This window comes from Anguilla rostrata, chromosome 1 (genome assembly GCF_018555375.3).
Source record: "Anguilla rostrata isolate EN2019 chromosome 1, ASM1855537v3, whole genome shotgun sequence".
NCBI lineage: Eukaryota > Metazoa > Chordata > Actinopteri > Anguilliformes > Anguillidae > Anguilla > Anguilla rostrata.
Genome location: NC_057933.1, coordinates 85,629,467 through 85,654,548, shown reverse-complemented (window position 1 = coordinate 85,654,548; position 25,082 = coordinate 85,629,467). Strand labels below are relative to the sequence as shown.

The 25,082-nt window shown below is 43.3% G+C and overlaps 2 protein-coding genes across 15 annotated transcripts in view; one reads left to right on the top strand and one right to left on the bottom strand.

The window, feature by feature from the left end:
- gckr (glucokinase (hexokinase 4) regulator) overlaps positions 1–4,626 on the top strand; it is a 22,689-nt gene extending 18,063 nt beyond the window's left edge. For 12 of the 14 annotated variants that reach the window (XM_064306901.1, XM_064307002.1, XM_064306975.1 and 9 more), the window contains 6 exons: positions 170–266; positions 477–574; positions 981–1,061; positions 1,367–1,516; positions 3,139–3,273; positions 3,453–4,626. In XM_064306901.1, coding sequence (XP_064162971.1) covers positions 170–266; positions 477–574; positions 981–1,061; positions 1,367–1,516; positions 3,139–3,273; positions 3,453–3,569 — 678 coding nt within the window. In that variant the 3' untranslated portion in view covers positions 3,570–4,626. Of the gene's footprint in view, positions 1–169; positions 267–476; positions 575–980; positions 1,062–1,366; positions 1,517–3,109; positions 3,274–3,452 lie in introns of those variants that run through there. The other 2 variants (XR_010325217.1, XM_064306984.1) reach the window with 2 other exon arrangements.
- A 3,929-nt stretch (positions 4,627–8,555) lies between these two features.
- On the bottom strand, positions 8,556–21,160 carry si:ch73-340m8.2 (tyrosine-protein kinase Blk). The gene is made up of 13 exons (XM_064306881.1): positions 20,968–21,160; positions 15,732–15,854; positions 15,352–15,388; positions 15,083–15,176; positions 14,460–14,558; positions 14,169–14,272; positions 13,708–13,857; positions 12,964–13,116; positions 12,612–12,791; positions 11,402–11,478; positions 10,068–10,218; positions 9,774–9,905; positions 8,556–9,414 (listed from the first exon to the last, which is right to left on the bottom strand). The coding sequence occupies exons 2-13, from the start codon at positions 15,837–15,839 to the stop codon at positions 9,212–9,214; spliced, it is 1,488 nt and encodes a 495-aa protein (XP_064162951.1). The 5' UTR covers positions 15,840–15,854; positions 20,968–21,160; the 3' UTR covers positions 8,556–9,211.
- Positions 21,161–25,082: the final 3,922 nt, after the last annotated feature.

The window sequence follows — 25,082 nt, the reverse complement described above, 5'->3', positions numbered from 1 at the left end:
AAAAATGAAATGTGTAAGGAAAGGTCAGCAGGAAGTGACATAAATATGAATTTATAATTTATTCCAGATTAAAGATCTCTCTAGTGGGTAGATTTGTGAGTTTATTCCAGATTAAGAACTCTTCAGCATATAAAGCGCATTAGTTTGAGGCTTGCTGTCTGATCTCTAGGGGCCAGAGTTCTGCATTGGACACAAAGACTTTGTGAGAACCACCTTACCGAATGTGACCGAGTCAGACAGTGTCATTTTTCTGTTCACTTTGGGCGGTAAGTCAGGTGCACGCCTTTGTTAGCGGGAATATTTCAATGTTTGGTTTAGCTTGCATTTCCTTTGAATGATGTCATGAAATTAAACAACAAAAACTTAGAGTGATTAAAGTGTACTGTACCTATATACAATCTGTAGACATGACACAGGAATAAAACCTTATTTCTGAGTAATATTTTATAATGAAATTTAACTCCCTCTGCCTGCAGATGATTTGCATGCGGTTGAAGATCTGGCTCTCTGTGTGAAGCAGAGAACTTTGGGCCTCTATGCTGTGATTCATGCTTCTGGGCCACACAGTGTTCCGGTAGGGTCCATTTAAAATAAGAGCTTTCCAGTGGACTGGCTTTGAAATGGCAGGAAAGATGAGGGGCCCAGCACCTGACCCAATTCAATGCGCTGCATATACAAACAAATACATTTTGTTGCACATTAAAGCACTTTTAAAATTCCTGCTGGCCTAATTTGCTTTAATTTTGTTTGAAACAGATTAATGTGGTTTCCCTCCTCCTTTCTCTTCTGTATTCAGTAGGCATGTGTCTTTAACACTGACACTGTTGTGGTTGCACATTGTGCTAATGTTCTTTTGCAAAAAATAAAAAAAATCAATGAACTGATACTGAAAGCAAATAAATTTAATACCCAGCAGCTAATATAGGACAGCTGCATCTGAACCTTTATGAAAATGACGCCATATTTCTTTGGTTTCTTAGGACAATATCAAAGAAGTGTTTGCATCTGTTATGACCTTCACATGGCCCAGTACGTCTGAAGAGGAGAATTCTTTCCTCAGGGTGAAAAAAACATCCAACTCTCTAGCATCAGGAACTGTTCTACAATTTATCTACAGCCCAAAAGACTATTTAATTATTGTGTGTGTATGCATGTGTGTGTATGTATGTGTGTGTGTATGTGTGTATTCGAATGTGTTGTTTGTGTGTGTGTGAGTGTGTGTGTGTATGTGTGTGTGTGTGTATGTGCGTGTATGTGAGTGTGTGTGTGCGTTTGTGAGTGTGTACGTATGTGTGTGTGTGCATGTGTGTGTGTGTGTGTGTGTGTGTGTGTGCGCGCATGGGTGTGTTTCCGGTCCTGTTTGTAGACACTGCAGGTGGAGCTGGCCACTAAGTGGGTGTTGAATGCTGTCAGCACAGGAGCTCACATCTTAAAGGGCAAAATCTACAGGAACTACATGATGGATCTGAAAGTGACCAACAGCAAACTGTTCAGAAGAGCAGTATCTCTACTTCAGGTGAAAATCACTCATATCACACATTACCTGTGTTTACAGTGCTGCTGTTCTCAGTGACTGAGTTGCTCTGTAAATGTTCTTAGTGAATGAGACACTGCAGATGTTCTCAGTGACTGAGTCTCAGTGTGTAGATGGCATCAGTGACTGAGTCTCAGCGTGGAGATGTTCTCAGTGACTGAGCCTCAGTGTGTAGATGGTCTTAATGACTGAGTCTCAGTGTGTAGATGGTCTTAATGACTGAGTCTCATGTGGAGATGTTCTCAGTGACTGAGTCTCAATATGTTGATGTTCTCAGTGACTGAGTTGGTGTGTAGATGTTCTCAGTGACTGAGTCACCCTGCAGATGTTCTCAGTGACTGAGTCTCTGCAGATGTTCTTAGTGACTGAGTCACTCTGTAGATGTTCTCAGTGACTGAGACAGTCTGCAGATGTTCTCAGTGACTGAGTCTCAGAGTGTAGTTGTTCTCAGTGACTGAGTCTCAGTGTGTTGATGTTCTTAGTGATTGAGTCTCAGTGACTGAGCCTCAGTGTGTAGATGTTCTCAGTGACTGAGTCTTAGTGTGTAGATGTTCTTAGTGACTGGGCCTCAGTGACTAAGTCTAAGTGTGTAGATGGTATCAGTGACTGAGTCTTAGTGTGTAGATGTTCTTAGTGACTGGGTCTCAGTGACTAAGTCTAAGTGTGTAGATGGTATCAGTGACTGAGACTCATGTAGAGATGTTCTCAGTGACTGAGCCTCAGTGTGTAGATGTTCTCAGTGACTGAGTCTTAGTGTGTAGATGTTCTTAGTGACTGAGTCTCAGTGACTAAGTCTAAGTGTGTAGATGGTATCAGTGACTGAGACTCATGTAGAGATGTTCTCAGTGACTGAGTCTCAGAGTGTAGTTGTTCTCAGTGACTGAGTCTCAGTGTGTTGATGTTCTTAGTGATTGAGTCTCAGTGACTGAGACTCATGTAGAGATGTTCTCAGTGACTGAGTCTCAGTGTGGAGATGTTCTTAGTGATGCCTCAGTGACTAAGTCTAGGTGTAGATGGTATCATGACTGAGTCCTTAGTGGTAGATGATTCTTAGTAACTGGGTCTCAGTGACTAAGTCTAAGTGTGTAGATGAATCAGTGACTGAGACTCATGTAGAGATGTTCTCAGTGACTGAGTCTCAGTGTGGAGATGTTCTTAGTGACTGAGTCTCAGTGACTGAGCCTCAGTGTGTAGATGTTCTCAGTGACTGAGTCTTAGTGTGTAGATGTTCTTAGTGACTGAGTCTCAGTGACTAAGTCTAAGTGTGTAGATGGTATCAGTGACTGAGACTCATGTAGAGATGTTCTCAGTGACTGAGTCTCAGTGTGGAGATGTTCTTAGTGACTGAGTCTCAGTGACTGAGCCTCAGTGTGTAGATGTTCTCAGTGACTGAGTCTTAGTGTGTAGATGTTCTCAGTGACTGAATCTCAGTGAATAAGTCTAAGTGTGTAGATGGTATCAGTGACTGAGACTCATGTAGAGATGTTCTCAGTGACTGAGCCTCAGTGTGTAGATGTTCTCAGTGGCTGAGTCTTAGTGTGTAGATGTTCTCAGTGACTGAGTCTCACTGTGTAGATGTTCTCAGTGACTGAGTCGCTCTGCAGATGTTCTCCGGTTGTCCTGAGGAACTGTGCCATGGGGCCCTGATCCAGGTCATCTACAGCACAGACCAGCCCACAGAGGAGATGAACACAGCCCCACTCACTGAACACGCCCACACCGCCAACACCTGCAGCAAGGTACTACACACACACACACACACACCACCAACACCAGCAGCAAGGTACTATACACATGCACACTGCCAACATCAGGTGTTTTCTGAGAACACCTGCTTGGTTGATAACCATGCTGTGTTTATGGATCTCATATTAACTCTCTGGCCTGTCTCTAATAGTCCTCCTGGTCCTCCTGCCAGGTTGTGCCCACGGCTCTGCTGATGCTCAGGTGGAGGTGTTCAGTGCACGAAGCCAGGGCACGACTTGATGGTCACATGATCATCAGAGACGCAGTGGAGGCCTGCCTCACAGCCTGAACACACATGAAGACCGCACACACCACTCCCACCTGAACACCTAACACATACACACACCCTAACATAACCTAAACACCTAACACACCACACCAATACAACCTGTACACCCAATACACACCACCCCAACCTGAACTTCCAACACACACACCACCCCACCCTGGACACCCAACACACACACACCACCTCACCCACATACACACACCCCAACATAACCTGAACACCTAACACACCACACCAATACAACCTGTATACCCAACACACACCATGCCAACCTGAACTCCCAACACACACACCACTCCAACCTGAACATCCAACACACACACACCACCCCACCCTGAACACCCAACACACACAAAGACCATCCACACTCTCACAACCTGAACACCTAACACACACACACCACCACAACCTGAACATTCAACACACACACACACACCACCACACCCTGAACACCCAACACACACAAAGACCATATACACTATCTCAACTTGAACACGCAAAACACACACACCACCACAACCTGAACACCGAACATGCACAAGGATCAGACACTCCACTGCAACCTGAACACCCAACACACATTCCACCGCATCCTGTATACCCAACACACACATTCCACCACAACCTAAACACCCAACACGCACATTCCACCGCAACCAGAACACCCAACATGCACACTCCACCGCAGCCTGAATACCCAACACGCACACTCCACCACAACCAGAACACCCAACACGCACACTCCACCACAACCTGAACACCCAACACTGTAACACTGCCACAGTGTGACCACTGAGAAAGAATTCCAGGACCACACAAACGTGAGAATCACAAACACTACCTCTGTGGGACAGCCAGTTACCACAACACAACTGCATAAAGTCACCCTGACTGCACAGAATCCCTTTATGACCACACGAAACCAGGACATGACTGCACCAGAATAAAGGATCACATTCAATATGTGGAGAAGGAATTGAAGATTCAGCATTAATATGAATTTGTTGTATTTTCATACAATATGAGCTTCACTAATAAAGGTAATCTGACCAATCTACCCATTTGTGTGCAGCTGTAAATTTGTATTGCTGTAGTTTGTGAAGGGATTAGCATTCTATGGCTGTAGCATGTACAGGTGTGACAATAATGCAGTAATACAGGTGTGACACTACTGCTGTAGTACAGGTGTGGCAGTAATGCTGTAGTACAGGTGTGACACTAATGCTGTAGTACAGGTGTGGCAGTAATGCTGTAGTACAGGTGTGACACTAACGCTGTAGAACAGGTGTGGCAGTAATCCTGTAGTACAGGTGTGGCGTTAATGCTGTAGAACAGGTGTGGCAGTATTGCTTTAGTACAGGTGTGGCACTAATGTTGTAGTACATGTGTGACACTAATGCTGTAGTAGCACTTCGGCACAGCGCTCAGACACAGCACTCAGACACAGCGCTCAGACACAGCACTGAGGCACAGAGCTCAGACACAGCACTGAGGCACAGCGCTCAGACACAGCACTCAGACACAGCACTGAGGCACAGCGCTCAGGCATAGCACTCAGACACAGCGCTCAGACACAGCGCTCAGACACAGCACTGAGGCACAGCGCTCAGACACAGCACTCAGGCACAGCACTGAGGCACAGCGCTCAGGCACAGCACTCAGGCACAGCGCTCAGATACCGCACTCAGGCACAGCACTGAGACACAGCACTCAGACACAGCACTGAGACACAGCACTCAGACACAGCACTCAAACACAGAACTGACGCACAGCACTCAGGCATGGCACTGAGGCACAGCGCTCAGACACAGCACTGAGGCGCAGAACTCAGATACAGCACTGAGGCACAGCACTGACGCACAGCACTCAGACACAACACAGAGGCACAGCACTGACACACAGAACTCAGACACAGCGCTCAGACACAGCACTCAGACACAGCACTGAGGCACAGCACTCAGACAGAACACAGAGGCACAGCACTGAGGCACAGCACTGACGCACAGCACTCAGACACAACACTCAGGCACAGCACTGAGGCGCAGCACTCAGATACAGCACTGAGGTACAGCACTCAGACACAGCACTGAGGCACAGCACTCAGACACAGCACTGAGGCACAGCACTCAGACACAGCACTGAGACACAACACTGACGCAGAGCACTCAGACACAGTGCTCTGACACAGCACTCAGACACAGCACTGAGGCACAGCACTCAGACACAGCACTCAGACAACACTCAGAAACAGCACTCAGGCACAGCACAGAGCTCAAACGGTACTCCAGTCTTCTGTGGTGTCACCTGCTTTTTGTTAGGAAACCACAACCACAACAATGAGTAAGCAGTTCACAATAACAGCACGTGTGCTTTCTGTTTCATGCAGAACCCCTTCAACATTCTTTCTCATTTCAGTTTAACACTCTTTTATTCCTCAGCTCTGTATGAGGGGATCTATAGCAAGGTTATGGCTCTCGTGGCATGATGTAGAGAATTTCATAAATTCATAACTCCATTTCATAACTCCATTTCCATTTCTAACCCTCGTCAACTTTTCTCTATTTTCTCTTCTCTCCTCAGCGTGCCACCTCCTCCACCCCAGTCTTCCTTCACTGCAGATGACTTTGCAGCATTCTTTGACGAAAAGATTGCAGACATCCGCAGCTCCTTTGCCCCCTCTGCGTCCTCCGCCCCCTGTTTCTCCACATTTTCTCTCCTCTCAGACACTGAAGTGTCCCAGCTTCTGCTCACCCACCGCCCTACCACCTGCGCCCTCGACCCTATCCCCTCATCTCTCCTTCAAGCAATCACACCAGACATCCTCCCTTTTGTCGCCTCCCTCGTGAACTCCTCCCTATCTTCTGGATGTTTCCCCTCATCCTTCAAGAAGGCCCACATCACCCTGCTGCTGAAGAAACCCACACTAGATCCTTCAGTCATTCAGAACTACCGCCCGGTATCTCTCCTCCCTTTCCTATCCAAAACACTTGAACGTGCTGCATCTAACCAGCTCTCTGCTTTCTTCTCTGAGAACAACCTGCTTGATCCCCACCAGTCTGGCTTCAGGCCTGGCCACTCGACCGAGACTGCACTCCTCTCGGTCAGTGAGTCACTCCATGCCGCACGAGCAGCCTCCCTCTCCTCTGTCCTGATTTTTCTAGACCTCTCCGCTGCATTTGACACTGTGGACCACTCTACCCTCCTGTCCTCCCTGGCAGCAACAGGGATCCGCGGCACAGTCCTTGACTGGATTGAGTCCTACCTCTCAGACCGTTCCTTCCAGGTTGCCTGGGCGGGTAAGGTATCACCATCCCGTCCCCTCACCACCGGAGTTCCCCAGGGCTCAGTCCTTGGTCCCCTTCTCTTCTCCATGTACACCAGATCCCTTGGCCCTGTAATATCTGCCCATGGCTTGTCCTATCACTCCTATGCCGATGACACGCAACTCTTTCTCTCCTTCTCCCCATTGGACACACAGGTCCCTGCCCGCATCTCCGCTTGCCTGAGGGACATACAGAGCTGGATGGACAATCACCACCTGAAGCTCAACCCGGGAAAGACGGAGCTAATCTTTATTCCTGCTCTATCCTCTCCCCTCCTCGACTTTTCCATTTCCTTAGGGGACACCGTAGTGACATCATCACCCTGCGCCAAGAATCTCGGAGTGATGATGGACAACAGGCTGTCCCTCTCCAACAACATTGCAGCAGTAACCCGGGCATGCAGATTTTTCCTATATAACATCCGCAGAATCCGCCCCTTTCTCACCACCTACTCAACCCAGCTCCTGGTCCAAGCAATGGTTCTATCCCGCCTGGACTACTGCAACTCTCTTCTGGCTGGACTACCAGACTACCACCAGACCCCTGCAGCTCATTCAGAATGCTGCGGCTCGTCTGGTCTTCAACCTCCCCAGACACTCCCACGTAACTCCCCTGCTCACTACCCTCCACTGGCTGCCTGTTATAGCTCGCATCAAATTTAAAACATTGGTCCTAGCATACCAGGCAGTCAAGGGATCAGCCCCAGCATACCTCCACAAGATATTCAAACCCTACATGCCAGCCAGATCCCTCCGTTCTGCTACCTCAGGACGCCTAGCACCTCCCCCTCTTTGCACCTGCACTTCCAGAACACGTCTCCTGTCTGTTCTGGCCCCACGATGGTGGTATGACCTCCCTGTGGAGGTCAGAACAGCTGAGACTGTGAACAATTTCAAACGATGACTGAAGACCCACCTCTTTAGGCTGCACCTCTCTCCATCCCTCCCTTCCCCCCTGCAAATGACTAAACTTAGGGTTGTAACTAGGCAGCTGTTTCATAGGTTACTTAGTTGATGCGCCTGTCTTAATGACTACTTGTATTGTATTTTTATTTATTTTTATTTTTCCATAAATTGGGTTGTTGCCGTTCTCGTTGTTAGTGTTAATCAGTTTAACCATCAGGGTCCAAGTTGAACTATGCGGTTGTTCCCTGTACTTGGACCGGTACTTCTCTCTAGGGGTTTCGTCATACTTGTTCCTGGTTATGGTTATACACTTTGTTGTACGTCGCTCTGGATAAGAGCGTCTGCCAAATGCCTGTAATGTAATGTAATCTGTAATGTCCTCAATCTCATCCAGGAAGGGCCGGTGTGGGTGCAGGCTTTTGTTCCAACCAAGCAGTGATAATTCTGCAACACACCTGATGCTGCTAATCAAGGTCCTTAGCAAAGATGCTAGTGGTTGATTGTTAGAACCAGGTGTGTTATTGCTTGGTTGGAATGAAAGCCAGCACCCACACCGGCACTTTTTGGATAAGATTGAGGACCCCTGGGTTACAGTGTGCAGGACAGGGTTCTGATTCGGTTAAAGTGTATAGTGCATGGCTCTGATTGGGTGAGTGTATGCAGTGCAGGGTTCTGATTGGGTGAGTATGTACAATGCAGGGTTCTGATTGGGTTATAGTGTGCAGTGCAGAATTCTGATTGGGTTGGGATGTGCAGTGCAGGGTTCTGATTGGGTTAGAGTGTGCCATGCAGTGCAATCTCCCTGCTGCACAACAGTACAGAGACCACCCAGCTTGGTCACATTACTGACTGATTGCTCCTATTGCAGCTTTATAAGTTATAATTCAATAACATTAATAATACCATATTATTTACAAATCATTTTTATCAAGAACATTTAATAAATTATATCAGATATACAGCATACTGTCTTTTAAACTGTGTTGCATTATTAATATAATAACATGATTTGGATTCAATAATAAAGCTGAAAAACTAATAAACTTATAAACTGGAAGTCTCCTAACCCCAACACTACCTCTAACCCAACACTAACCTTAACCCCAACACTACCTCTAACCCAACACTACCCTTAACCCCAACACTACCTCTAAGCCAACACTAACCTTTACCCCAACACTACCTCTGACTCAACACAAACCTTAACCCCAACACTACCTCTAACCCCAACACTATCCTCATTGAGGCAGCAGGTAGGTATTGCACAAATAAAAACTTTACATTTTTAAAACATTCTAAGGCCTGGTCAGAGGAAATACAGCCCATATTTTTCTCAGTAAATAGTTTGCAAGGTATTAATGACTCTTATTAATTCCATCTCCCTAACAACCTCCCACAGCGAGGGGCCAGGAGCTCAGGGTTGGCTCTCATACTGCGTTTCCGTGGCGATGTAGAAGTCCTCCAGGGTGTGCTGCAGGTGCTCGAAGGTGGGCCGATTCTCAGGCTCCTCCCTCCAGCACCGGAGCATGACCTGGTACAGCTCGCTGGGACAGCCCTCCGGGCACGGCATCCGGTACCGCCGGTCCAGGTTCCGTACCACCTCCGGGTTCGCCATACCTGCGTCATGCACACACACACGTGCAAACACACACACAGGCATGCACACACACACATATGTGCAAACACACACACACACACACACACACACAGGCATGCACACACACATGTGGAAACACACACACACACACACACACACACATGCACACACATACGTGCAAACACACACACACACGCACACACACACACACAGGCATGCACACACACACATGCACATGCATACACACATGCACACACACACGCAGGCACACACATGAACACACACACCCACACGTACACACACCAACACCAACAGAAGTGTCATTATATTACACACGCACACACATGCACACACGCCGTTACCTTGGTGAGGTCCTTACCTGGGTAAGGCACTCTCCCGTATGTGACGATCTCAGTCAGCAGGATGCCGAAGGACCACACATCAGATTTGATGCTGAAGGTGCCGAAGTTAATGGCCTCTGGAGCCGTCCATTTGATGGGAAACTTGGCCCCTGCACAGAAACCAAGCGTGAGAACTCCAGGCACAGAACACAATACACAGAGAGTGAGATAACTACTGATATACGCAATACACAGGTCTACATATGAATAATAGACGGGAGGCATGGTGTAGCTGTGCTTTTGAGATGTTGTGTTGCGTGCTATTGCTGTACCTTCATGTGCTGTGTATTCGGAATCGATGAGCCTGGCCAGGCCGAAGTCGGCCACCTTGCAGTGCAGCGTTTCGGACACTAGGACGTTGGCCGCGCGCAGGTCTCTGTGGATGCAGTTATTCTGCTCGATGTAGGCCATGCCCTCCGCAATCTGCACAAGAGCAGTCCACTGAGTCAACTGAATCCACTGAGTCAGCTGATTCCACTGAGTAAACTGATTCCACTGATTCAACTCATTCCACTGACTCAACCCATTCCACTGAGTCAGCTGATTCCACTGAGTCAACTAATTCCACTGAGTCAATTGAATCCACTGAGTCAGCTGATTCCACTGAGTCAACCCATTCCACTGAGTCAGCTGATTACACTGACTCAACCCATTCCACTGAGTCAACTGATTACACTGATTCAACTCATTCCACTGACTCAACCCATTCCACTGAGTCAACTGAATCAACTGAATCCACTGAGTAAACCCTTTCCACTGAGTCAACTGATTCCACTGAGTCAACCCATTCCACTGAGTCAACTGATTCCACTGAGTCAACCCATTCCACTGAGTGAGCTGATTCCACTGAGTCAACCCATTCCACTGAATCAACTGAATCCACTGAGTAAACCCCTTCCACTGAATCAACTGATTCCACTGAGTCTAAAGTGAAGACATTAGATTATCTTTTACATTTAGACTTAAACATTATATTTTACACTTAGACTTACATGTAGGGTTAGCAAAAATATTAGGGACAATACAGCACTGTAAGATATGGCAGCTCAGCAAAACATTTCACCCTTAATTTACCGAGTTAGATAAATCGCTCCAGACCACAGCCTAAGACTGAGAAAACGCAGGAGTCTGCCAGCTGTCCTGCCGCATCAAAGCCAGGAAAGAGACTCATGAAACAGCTACGCGCCGGATGGGATATTTTTAGAATGTAGGCGTGACCTGCCGCTGCCTCACGTCCGCGCAGCGTGCTTCGGGTTTGGGTCACATGTGCAGCGGTTTCAGCAGGATGTGCAGCATGACGCGCATCTCACAGGCATGGAAAATGGCAACGCCGCGTCACATCCTGTCCAGATCTTAATTACTGATAGAGATGTATGCACTGATAGATGCATACACTCATAACTGAACACAAACGTTATTACTGCCTTCTGAAGAGAAAGCATGTAACCACTGATTGGCAGACTGGAAATACATATTTAGTTTAATTTTATAACGTGTATTTCAGTAGCAGTCATGGTCCTGTGCGAACTGGTCTCAGAAGAACATTTTTTACTTTTGATGTTTCATGCAAATTAAATACACTGTGTGATAACAAAATCTGGCTGACCTGTGCTGACATATCCAACAGCTTGGGAAGCATCAGACCATTTCCCTCTTCAGTCTTCAGAAAGTCAAGCAAACTCCCTTCAGAAGAATGGAATACAAAACAGCTCAGATACAAAACATCACAGATACAGAAAAGCTCAGATACAAAAAAGCACAGAAACAGAACAGCTCAGATACAAAACAGCCCAGACACAGAATGGCTTTGATACAGAACAGCTCAGATACAGAACAGCACAGACACATAACAGCTTTGATACAGAACAGCTCAGATACAGGAGCAAAGACACAGAACAGCTCAGATACAAAACAGCACAGACACAGAACAGCTCAGACATAGAACAGCACAAACACAAAACAGCAGACACAGAACAGCTCAGACACAGAACAGCTCTGATACAGAACAGCACAAACACAGAACAGTTCTGATACAGAAGAGCTCAGACAAAGAACAGCTCAGACAGAGAACAGCACAGGCACAGAACAGCTCAGATACAAAACAGCACAGACACAGAACAGTTCAGACACAGAACAGCACAGGCACAGAACGGCTTTGATACAGAACAGCTCAGATACAGAACAGCACAGACACAGAGCAGCTTTGATACAGAACAGCTCAGATACAGAAGAGCAAAGACACAGAACAGCTCAGATACAAAACAGCACAGACACAGAACAGCTCAGACATAGAACAGCACAAACACAAAACAGCACAGACACAGAACAGCTCAGACACAGAACAGCTCTGATACAGAACAGCACAAACACAGAACAGCTCTGACACAGAACAGCTCAGACAAAGAACAGCACAGACACAGAACAGCTCAGATACAAACAGACAACACAGAACTTCAGAACAGAAACAGCACAGGAGAACTGCTCACAAACAGCACAGACACAGAACAGCACAGGCACAGAACAGCACAAACACAAAACAGCACAGACACAGAACAGCTCAGACACAGAACAGCTCTGATACAGAACAGCACAAACACAGAACAGCTCAGACAAAGAACAGCACAGACACAGAACAGCTCAGACACTGAAAAGCACAAAGAACAGCGCATATAAAGAACACGACAGCACAGACATGCAACAGCACAGACACAAAAATATTATTAATAAGATTAATTGTTAACTGAGTTTCTTAATAAAGACCCAGATTGAGTGTTTGAGCATGAAATCTGCACTACACATCCCAGAATGCACCTCACCATTTTCCATGAACTCTGTGACGATGAAGATGGGCTGCTGCGTGACGACGGCATACAGACGCACCAGACGGTCGTGCTGCAACCCCTTCATCAGGTTGGCCTCCTGCAGGAAGGCCTCCGGCTCCATACTGCCTTCCTTCAGCATCTTTATCGCCACCTTCTGGCTGTTCTTATAATAGCCTGTAAGATGAACAGAGCCCTATAGCAGCCTTCCACGTAGTCAGAGTGAGAAGGGCTACCCATAAGAAGCACTAAGGCACCCTGCCCTAAATGGGTGCAGGAACTGGACTGTATGCCAAATAAGTGCAAGAAGTAATAATAATGAATGAAAGATAATCAGAGCCTTGCTCACCCATCCACACCTCTCCAAACTGCCCACAGCCCAGTTTCTTCACCATGCGCAGCGTTTCCCTGGGAATCTCCCAGGTGTCCTGGGCCCACGGATTCTGGGGCTTCTGAGCTTTACAAGGAGAAGCTAGCCTCTGACACAGCCCATCAGCTACTCCTGAGAGAAAGACACCCCCAAACCCCAAATCAGAAAGACACCCCAAACCCCGATCAGAGAGACACCCCCAAACCCCCAGTCTGAGATACACCCCCAAACCTCGATCAGAGAGACACCCCCAAACCCCGATCAGAGACACCCCCAAACCCCAAATCAGAAAGACACCCCAAACCCCAATTAGAGAGACACCTCCAAACCCCCAATCAGAGAGACACCCCCAAACCCCGATCAGAGAGACACCCCGAACCCCCAATCTGAGAGACACCCCCAAACCCCAATCAGAGACCCCAAACCCTGATCAGAGACACCCCCAAACCCCCAGTCTGAAAGACACCCCAAACCCCAATCAGAGACACGCCCAAACTCTGATAGAGACACCCCCAAACCCCGATCATAGAGACAACCCCAAACCCCCAATCAGAGAGAACATCCCAAGACCCCAATCAGAGAGACACCCCTGAACCCCCAATCAGAGAGACACCCCCAAACCCCCAATCAGAGAGAAACACCCCAAGACCCCGATCAGAGAGAGAGAGAGAGATAGAGACACCCCCAAACCCACGAGCAGCGAGCATGTTCTGGCAGTCTTACGTGAGTAGTGCTTGACCAGGTCCTGAAGGGAGGGGAAACTGCTCTTAGGAGAGATGTAGTAGCCGCCGGTGTCCAGACAGCGGATTTTGTAATGTTTCACAACGTTCCTGCGATCTGGCAAAACGTCTCTGATAGACAGAGAGAATGCTCCTGCAATACAGGCCATTTCACCACCACCACCACTGTCATTATCATCATCACCACCATCATCATCATCATCATCATAAAAGTCATCATCATCGTCACCATAATCACCACCACCATCATCATTATCATCATCATCTTCACCACCATCATTATCATACGGTTAGATCTCAATTTAATCTCATACCCAGTTAAATCTCATTCTTGGTTTAATCTCATGCTCAGTTTAATAAACACACGTGCAGTTTAATCTCATACCAAGTTTAATCTCATTCTTGGTTTAATCTCATACTCATGCTCAGTTAGCTCATGCTCACCTTTGCTGGTCTCACTCTCCCTGATGAGGAAAGCTCCAGGTTTGTTCCCAGGAGCTAGGAGCAAGCGCTCTGTCTCCTTCCGGCTCAGATTTTCAAAGAACCATCTGGAAAACATGCACAGACCCACACGCACACACACACATCATACACACAGAAAATAAAACATCTGTAATGTCATGAATCATGATTTTTCTGTTGGACCTGGGTATTGGTTAATCAGAAATGATGCAGACTGTAATAGACTTTAAAAAGAAAAGGTGAATGATTCTGAGGGGCGAGGTGTGTGCTTACCTTTCCACCTCCAGGGTGTGCATCCTGGCCACATACATACGAGGAATGTACCCCTCCTCTCCACTGACCAGGGACTTAGCCAGCCACCAATCCCCTTTCCTTTAAAACATAACAACCTATCACAGCTACCCAGGAATTAGCCAACCACCAATCACCTTTCCTTAAAAATATAACAACCTATCACAGCTACACAGGAATTATTCAGCCACTAATTGCCTTTCTTTAAAAACATAACAACCTATCACAGTTACCCAGGACTTAGCCAGCCACCAATCCCCTTTCCTTTAAAACATAACAACCTATCACAGCTACCCAGGAATTAGCCAGCCACCAATCACCTTTCCTTAAAAACAAAACAACCTATCACAGTTACCCAGAAATTAGCCAGCCACCAATAACCTGAATTCTAATCTTCAAATCCATCATGTAACTATGTTCTTCTAAAGCAATGACAGAAACTTACCTCATTCAAACTAGGAAACAGTACAACGAAAGAGTGACAAATCTAATTTAGATCTGCAATAGCCACAATAATATACTTTTTAAAAACATACTAGCTATGTTACATTTATGCGTGTGGTGAATGTGTGGACGCTGTGTGATGAGAAGGAAGTCATACTTACTCACTAATTATTTTCAGTTTGTCCCCCTGTTTAAATGCAAGGTCATGATCATTCATTGGTTTGAAATCATACTGAGCCAGGACAATGTCTTTCTCTGAAATCAAACAAAAATATACTATTTTAAACAAGGAAATAAATGCATGATAATTTTTAAAATCAGAAACATCTATAATTTCACAAATATTTACTAATTTGTCCTCTTCATTAAGAAACAGGATGTTTCTATCACACCTATCCAACTTGACCTTTGACCATTCAGTCTGTAATACCTGTGGATGGAGGACCCAGTCTATCCTGTGGAAATGACTGAAAAAATGAGAATAAAACACAAATAAGCTCGACATCCATGTTGACTGACACTATCAATCAAACATCAGTATAGCAGTTCTGTAATCACTCTTTCAAAGGCTGATATCCAACAAATTTGTAAATGCTTTATAAAATGAATTAAAATGAAAATTTTAAATATAAAAAATGATGAATCATTTGTTTTGGAAGTAACTAAACTTTTAACAGCTTGTCATGGGTGGGCCATTTTGGGGGTGAAGTCAGTTGGTATTTATTGTGGGTGGGCTTTTAAGTGGGGTGGGTCGGTTTGGTATGGACGGTGGATGAGCTGTTTTGGGGGGTGGAGTCAGTGGGTACTTACAGTGGTTGGGCCATTTAGGGGGGCATGGTCAGGATTCCCTGCTTGTTGCTTCTCCGGCGAGTGTTTTGAATCTCTGAGGAGTCTCAGGGCGCTGTGTAATAAGCCCATTTCAGTGCAAATGCCCTTCAGACAGAAAACCATTATCAGCAGATCAGGGCATGTCTCGGGTATGTCATAAACTGCACTGTAATGTAATGAGGGGCGTGCAGTTGCCAGGGACTGTAGGCATCGACGGCTGCCGGGTCCAGAAATAAATCTACGCTCTTTTGCTCATGCGTCAACTTGACTTGCTCCCATCTGCCGTCATAGCCTGCTGACCAACTATACGGGGAAAACTCTACTTTCATACAGTAGATCAGCAGGCCTACTATACAGGGAAAGCACTACTTTCACACAGTAGATCAGCAGGCCTACTATGCGGGGAAAACACTACTTTCACACAGTAGATCAGCAGGCCTACTATACGGGGAAAACACTACTTTCACACAGTAGATCAGCAGGCCTACTATGCGGGGAAAACACCATTTTCACACAGTAGATCAGCAGGCCTACTATATGGGGAAAACACTACCTCACACAGTAGATCAGCAGACGTACTATACGGGGAAACACTACCTCACACAGTAGATCAGCAGGCGTACTATACGGGGAAAACACCACTTTCACACAGTAGATCAGCAGGCCTACTATATGGGGAAAACACTACTTCACACAGTAGATCAGCAGGCCTACTATACGGGGAAAACACTACTTTCACACAGTAGATCAGCAGGCCTACTATATGGGGAAAACACTACTTCACACAGTAGATCAGCAGGCCTACTAAACGGGGAAAACACTACCTCACACAGTAGATCAGGCGAGACGTTATATACGGGAAACACACTACACAGTATTCAGCAGGCGTACTATACAGTGGGAAAAAACCACTTTCACACAGTAGATCACAGCCTACTATAGGGGAAAACACTACTTTCACACAGTAGATCAGCAGGCCTACTATACGGGGAAAACACTACTTTCACACAGTAGATCAGCAGGCCTACTATACGGGGAAAACACTACTTTCACACAGTAGATCAGCAGGCCTACTATACGGGGAAAACACTACTTTCACACAGTAGATCTGCAGGCCTACTATATGGGGAAAACACTGCTTTCATACAGTAGATCAGCACGCCTACTATACGGGGAAACACTACTTTCACATAATAGATCAGTTGTACCTGTTTTTAAAAACAGTTTGTGTACCGATTGGAATTAACACACATAAAATTGTATTTCTCTGAGAAAAATGAGTTGTAATTGACATGTTCAGAAAAGTGAAAAAAGAAATAAAAATGTACAAAAAAAAGGCACACATGTTTGTCAATGAGGTGGAACTCTTATTAATTCATTAGCATTATTAATTTGTGCCTTTTTTGTAAAAGGTACTTTAGTTAGTTAGTTAGTTGCCGTCGAGTCGTTTACGACTCATGGCGACCCTATGTGTAACAGAGCAAAATGTTGCCCGGTCTTGCCTGACCATTCTAACGTTTGCGTCCATTGCTGCAGCAATTGTATCAATCCGTCGAATTGAAGGTTTCCCTCTTTTCCGTTGGCCCTCGACTTTACCAAACATGATGCCCTTTTCAAGTGATAGGTCTTTTCTGACAATGTGCCCAAAGTATGAGAGTCTAAGTCTCATCATCTTCGCCTCTAAGGAATATTTTGGCTGTATTTCTTCTAAGACTGATTTGTTTGTTCTTCTGGCAGTCCATGGTATTTTCAGTATTCTTCGCCAGCACCACAACTCGAATGCATCAATTCTTCTTCTATCATCCTTTTTTAATGTCAAGCTTTCACAAACGATTGAAAAGACCATGGTGTGAGTCAGATTCACCTTTGTTTTCAAAGTGATATCTTTACTTCTGAAAACTTTAGACAGGTCTTTGGCGGCAGATTTTCCCAGTGCAATACGTCCTTTGATTTTTTGGTTGCTACTTCCCTTGACATTGAATGTTGATCCAAGTAGAATGAAATCATTGACGACTTCAATTTCTTCTCCATTTATCGTGACGTTGTTTATTGGTCCATTTGTAAGAATCTTTGTCTTCTTCACATTCAGATGTAGTCCGTATTGCTGACTACAATCTTTGATCTTCGTTAGCAAGTACTTCAAGTCTTCTTCGTTTCCGGCAAGCAAAGTCGTATCATCAGTTATTAAAGAGTCTTCCACCAGTTCTGTTGCCACATTCTTCTTCGTACAGTCCAGCTTCTCGAATGATTTGTTTGGCATACAAATTGAATAAGTAGGGTGAAAGTGTACGACCTTTTCCGTTTAGAACCACTCTGTATTACCATTATCTGTTCTAACGACTGCCTCCTGATCCACGTGCAGGTTCCGCATGAGCACAATTAAGTGTTCTGGAATTCACATTCAAAAGGCACTTACTAGTACCAAAATAGAACATTATTGTACTTTCAGAATACATTTAGGAAATGTGTTCCTCATAGAACAAAAATGTAGATCCACTGTTCCTTTATTTCTGAGAGTGCGCAATATTCGGTCACAGCTTCTGTGTTCCGTGCACTAAAGGACAGGCTCTTTATTAAAAGCACTTTAAAATTAATTTCAAATTTCAATTTGCACTTCTCGGAAAGTGTGACTTCAGTGAAGATATTTGACTGGAATGCTGTAGTAAGTATGCAGCTGTAGAAACGGATTTTATGTTAAAGTACTAATCTCCTACAACTGTAAATATGTATATGCAAAGCCAAGATTCTTTAAATACATATGTACAACAGAGGCCTGTATTATACGTTATAAATATGTAATGCTAATTACACTGGGAAATTCTGGCCATTTCGTACACATGATTTAATTGCGCTGTACTAATTGTTTAAATATTTTGTTAAATCATTTTTACCTTGTAGGCCGATTCTGACGTGTGAATAGATTGAATTGTTCATATCTACTGTGCATTAGTACACATGTTCAAATGCAAGTCAAAGCAAAAACAAGTTCACGTTTATATTATTTTAATTAATTAAATTATTTATTAATAATAGATAAATAATACAAATACAATTTATATGGAATTCATTTTTTTTAAACCTATGAACTAGATATTTTTTGTTCCTTAACCCCATAGTACCCTTTTAGATTTTATGACAAAAATAATAAATATGACAAAAATAAAAAATAATATTTTTTTACATGATTTTTAAAAACCTTTTTTTTTAACATTATTTCCCCAATTTTTTGAAATGCATGTGAAATCACAGTAATATGTTTGATACCTATGTTAAGTAATGTGTTGCCTCTGTCCACATGGCCTTGTGGGAATTAATTCCTTTTTTGTGAATATTTCAGTAACAGTAAGAGTCGGTAACAGTAAGAGCCAGACGGAGCTTAGTCTGATGGAAACTCGTTCTTATGCCTCACACTAGCCGGCTCATTTGGGGGCGATCAGTGTACCCCCACCATGTGCGAGTGTTCGGCCTGTGAGGCTTCTTCTTTTTTTAGGCTTCTACAGTGTTTTACAGAAATGTCTCAAAACAATAGATTACTCTAATATCACACAGATTAAAGGAGATTTAAAGGTTTTGGGAGATTGATGCAAATTAAATTATAAAGAATCGGGGACTAGTTACATTGAAATTGTTGCATTTTAGCCGTTTTAATTTTACTTTTTATCAAAGGGTATTAAGTAATTTTCAGAGAAATGTACTTTTTGAGGAAGACAAAATAATTATTAGACTTTCTCTAAAACAATGGGACACCAGGTCAGAACAAAAAACTTTTTTTTAAATTGTTGTTTTACATCATTTATAACTACATACAACTATATGTGACCTTCTTTTTATATGTGAAAAATGATTAGCATTATACTAAAGAAATCTTACTGCATTAATATTATGATAAAAAATGTTGGTAAATAAAACAACGATATGGTGGCCTACATCATTTATAACTACATACAACTATATGTGACCTTCCTTTTATATACCAAAAAGTAGTACCATTATAATTAGGAAATCAACTGCATTAATATTATATTAATATTAACTATTTTAAAGAAGTCCTATTGCATTAATATTTTTAATACACTACTCCCCAGATTATCTTAACTAATGGAAGCTTGATATGGAGGCAGTGCTTTTAAGATATTGTATTTTGCTAGCTAGTAACTTTAAGACAGAATTAAATGTTGCTTTTCTGGTTGTCAAGCCTAACCTGTTTGGATAAGATTATCCAGCTAAGCTGTGAGCCAGCTGATTCTCACTCTGGAACTCTGGGAAGTGCCCCGATCACGCGCTATGAACAGTGTAGAGCAAGTTAATTAAAATCTGTTTTATATCAAGTGTTCACAAAATGAAACAGACGCCATTTAATATGTCTAATCGATTTTAGCTTGGTCCAGATTTTATCAAATTAAAAAAATTAAAAACTGTTATTGAATTATATTTAATATAATATTCTGCAGGTCAAAGATAAGGGATGCAGTAAGTTAGTAACAGAATGGGACATACAGTACGCACGCAAGCATGTTGCAGTATCCCAGTACAGAACGACCAGTAATTTAGTTGCTTGGTATCCCAGCTGACTGGCACATGGATAAATGAGTTTTCTACCTCTGGGTCACCATATACAGCATATGGTATGTGTGTTATTCAAATATCAGGCATGGAAAATAACAAAAATGTATAAAATGTAAGTCTCCGTTCAAAGGCTCTTGGAATTATGACAAAAAAAGAGTGAAAAGAATAAATTAATACCTTAAGCATTTTAAATGAATGCGCTAAATTAAATTAAAAGGCCTAATGTGTGTGAGCCCTAAAGTGTGTGAGCGTATACACATGCACACACACACACACATGTATATATATATATATATACACTCACACACACACACACACATGTATGTATATATATATATATACACTCACACACACACACACACATGTATGTATATATATATATATACACACACACTCATAATTTTTTTAATACGGAGTGCGAATACATTGATTTCTCTTGTTTAATCTTGACTTATCATTTATGTACACGGATGTCCTCTTTCTTGAGCCAGCACTTTAAGTTTTATGTGCAATTGATTCAACAATTTAACCAAACCAGACCAAACAAAAAATGTATCCATATTTGTCATAATATCTACTCTTTCTGCATGGATCACAGTTTTTTGTCCTGTCCCATAAACAAAGATATGATCAGGAAATATGACAGACATACCTGGTTCTTAGTTTTGAGGTCTACTTTGAGAAGATGTCAGTTACATCCCACAGAGCGTGTTATGTCACTGAGGCTGGGCTGAGCGGTCTCTGTATCTCGCTTGTACTCTCTCTCTCCCGCGAGCTCACCCGCACGCACAGTTTTAGTTTCCTGAAGAAAGGAGCCATGTAGTGCCAATACATCTTTTAAAAATTAAAATTAACAAAACAAATTGTTTATATATCAACAAAAATAATTAATTTATGAATTATAAAAAAAATGTTAATTATATAAAAGAAGCTTTTCAACAACTCTCTCCCTACACCACACTGACAATTTATAAAGAATGACCTCTTGCTAATGAAATAAAATATATAATTTATGGCCCATAAAAATTACGGTAAAAATTAATGAATGCTATCATCTATTTTTGGATTTAATTGTGTATAAATCAACATTTGATGTTGTTTATACACACTATGCCAGATTTTTACACTCTGGAAACTCTGGAACACAAAGGGTCAAAGGTTAAATCCCCAAATAGAACACTTCTGCAGTGCAGTTGCATTTCCTCACCTGCACAGGTAAACCTTTACCTGCATAACTAAGTGAAGACTGGGTTAATATCTGTCCATTATGACTTACTCCATATCTGCTAACGAAGTAAAAATATCTATATGGTTTTTTAAATAAAACATTATCTTTCTGTTGGATGTTCTGATAATTAATACATATATAAATGAAAAACAGGGCAACATTCTAAAAATGCATGGCTACCTCAGTTAAATAATCCAGACTTTGAAAATAAGATCATTCTTGGTTTCATTAGCGTTCCTTCTCAGGAAGCTGCTTGTGTACCTCCCCACACAAGCTTCCTGTTTGATGTATGTTATCACAGATCTCACAAAACCAAAATACACCAGAGCACCAACTTATGCTTCAAAATAAAATAAAAAAAGCGCTCAAAGATGATCTTAACAGAGACATCAAAGTGAGGACTCTCAAAGTGAGAACCCGGCTGTGCAGGTGTGTGTGAGTTCCGTTTCTCAGCCTCTCCCTCTGGGATGCAGCTCTTCTGTGCTGCAGTAACTGTGTGAATATGTGTTTTCTGTGCTGCAGTAACTCTGTGTGAATATGTGTTTTCAGTGCTACAGTAACTCTGTGTGAATATGTGTTTTCAGTGCTACAGTAACTCTGTGTGAATATGTGTTTTCAGTGCTACAGTAACTCTGTGTGAATATGTGTTTTCTGTGCTACAGTAACTTTGTGTGAATATGTGTTTTCAGTGCTACAGTAACTCTGTGTGAATATGTGTTTTCTGTGCTGCAGTAACTCTGTGTGAATATGTGTTTTCAGTGCTGCAGTAACTCTGTGTGAATATGTGTTTTCTGTGCTACAGTAACTTTGTGTGAATATGTTTTCTGTGCTACAGTAACTCTGTGTGAATATGTGTTTTCAGTGCTACAGTAACTGTGTGAATATGTGTTTTCTGTGCTACAGTAACTTTGTGTGAATATATGTTTTCTGTGCTGCAGTAACTGTGTGAATATGTGTTTCATTAATTACATACAGATGCTTAATGAAAATGACATACTAAAGGCCTGATGGAGGAACATGCTACAAAAAACAGCCGAAGATGGATAGCCCTGTTACTGGCTGAATTCAAAGACTTTATTTGAAACACTGTAACAGAGGAGTATTTATAGCTGCGTTTCCACTGCAGGAACTTTACCCCGGAACTAGGAACATTTTGAGGAACTCAGTGCGTTTCGACCGCAGGAACTAGGGTCTAAATTAAGTTCTGGGGACTTTATTTTACCCCCAAAAAAGTCCCTGCTCAGGGGGTAGTACTTTCCAAAAATACCGGAACCTTTGGGGTGGAGCGCAAGCGCTGAAAATTTCCGACTACTTGCAGTGTTTTATTTCAACCGCCATTTTTAAAAATCTGCAGCCGCAAACCGATTTATTTTCATAATAACTTGAAATCAAACTTGTATGTTATGTGGCGCAGTAGCCTACTTTTGGTTATAGCCTGCCAACGTCTTGGAATTATAACGTGTGCTCTTCTGTTCTTTTCTTGCTTTAGTATTCGTTTTATAAAATGCTAAGCATTCGTGCTGGGACAGCATATTACGTACCAAAACATTCAAACGGTTTAATTCGGTTGCTGAATATTTTCTTCCGGATTTTCTTTGTTAGCCCGTTGTAATTGACTCAAAACGTTTGATACAGTTATGTGAGATATGTGGTAGTTCTGCGTAATTTACATTGGTGATACAGTAAAAGCAAACTGGAAATCACCTTCCGCACTTTTTGTCAGGGTAAAATAATAGGTTCATTCTAGTAATCGTCCCTTTTGCTTTTTCAGACTTCCATAATTTTACTCTGCCATTCTTCAATTCCACAAAAAGACCAGGAAGACTATGGACTAATTTATGGTGCATGGTTCGCATCTGGAGGGCACACTTCGCTGCTCGGCTAGCAGTAACTTTGAAAGAATGCAAACGGTGGCTGTACCACTGCTAATTTAAATTTTCACGCAAGTCCGAGTTTTCGTTCTATTCTTGTCATTTTGCGATTAGCCTATATGGAATTGACGATAAGAAAGTAATCAATTCAACAGCAAATTGTTTACAACATGTGCATGATTTCTGCTGTTGTTGCCAGTTATTTGTGGAATGTGAATGCATTCTGTCGCCTTGGATGTCAAGACATGAAAGTGAATGTTCGCATAAAAACATAATGAATGTGTTTGAGAGGATATATAATACAGTTACAATCTGACTATTGGCCTGTTATATCCTATTTGTTGCATAACAACGGTCCAAATTCAACTACCAATGACAGTTTTGCTTGACAACGGTAAAATATACCCAAACGGCCGCGGAAGAATATTTCAATTTCAGGTGATTAAATCGATAAAAATCAGTAAATACAAAAGTAACTATATATAGTCATTGTTGGTAACCCGTTGTATATAAGTGGATAAACCCCTCCGGGCTGTCCCGGTTATTAGAAAATAATGTAGGCTACTTCGGTGGTAGTGTGGGGTTACAGAGGAAATCATAGGACAGATGGACCGACGACAACGTCGCTTTTTCATACGTCAGTGGGCTAATTTGCCTAATCTGCGGGACTTTAGACCGCGGTGGAAACGCAGACAACAATGGGCTGAAGGAACCTTTCAGTTCCTTGAAAAGTAGTTCCTGGGACTAAAAGTTCCGGGTACTTTTGGTGGAAACGCAGCTTATGTTTCAAAGTGGTATTATCATCACATATTTTTTTTAAATTATTGTATTGTTTGAATGTTGTTTTACATTGCCTTATTGTATTGCTTGCTGCCGCTCGGGCAGGACACCCCCCGCTGCTTCTTAACTACATTACATTACATACATTTCCTCCCCAGACACTCCCACGTCACTCCCCTGCTCACTACCCTCCACTGGCTGCCTGTTATAGCTTGCATCAAATTTAAAACATTGGTCCTAGCATACCAGGCAGTCAAGGGATCAGCCCCAGCATACACGTCTCCTGTCTGTTCTGGCCCCACGATGGTGGAATGACCTCCCCGTGGAGGTCAGAACAGCTGAGACACTGACCCATTTCAAGCGACGACTGAAGACTCACCTCTTCAGGCTGCACCTCTCCCCATCCCTCCCTACCTCCCTGTAATCTCTTAAATGACTGTAAGCTTAGGGTTGTAACTAGGTAGCTGTTTCGTAGGTGACTTAGCTAATGCACCTGTCTTAACTACCGCTTGTATTTTTTCCATAGACTGCGTTGTTGCTGTTCTCGTTGTGTTAGTGTTAATCAGTTTAACCTTCAGGGTCCAAGTTGAACTATGCGGTTGTTCCCAGCACTTGGACCGGTACTTCTAGGGTTTTCGTCATACTTGTTCCTGGTTATACACTTTGTTGTACATCGCTCTGGATAAGAGCGTCTGCCAAATGCCAGTAATGTAATGTAATGTAATTACATAACAGCACTGGCAGCTGCCACAGCCCACCCCTATCCTGACTGGTCCCAGGCAAACATGGTACAGCCCACCCCTATTCTGACTGGTCCCAGGCAAACATGATACAGCCCACCCCTATCCTGACTGGTCCCAGGCAAACATGGTACAGCCCACCCCTATC

Excerpts from the sequence above, each read along its gene's own strand:
- si:ch73-340m8.2 (XM_064306881.1), bottom strand. The coding sequence starts at position 15,839 with ATGGGCTTATTACACAGCGCCCTGAGACTCCTCAGAGATTCAAAACAC. Across the intron at positions 14,273-14,459 it reads CACACCCTGGAGGTGGAAAG|ATGGTTCTTTGAAAATCTGA; the intron begins GTAAGCACACAC and ends CATGTTTTCCAG. Across the intron at positions 12,792-12,963 it reads GTTTGGAGAGGTGTGGATGG|GCTATTATAAGAACAGCCAG; the intron begins GTGAGCAAGGCT and ends TTCATCTTACAG.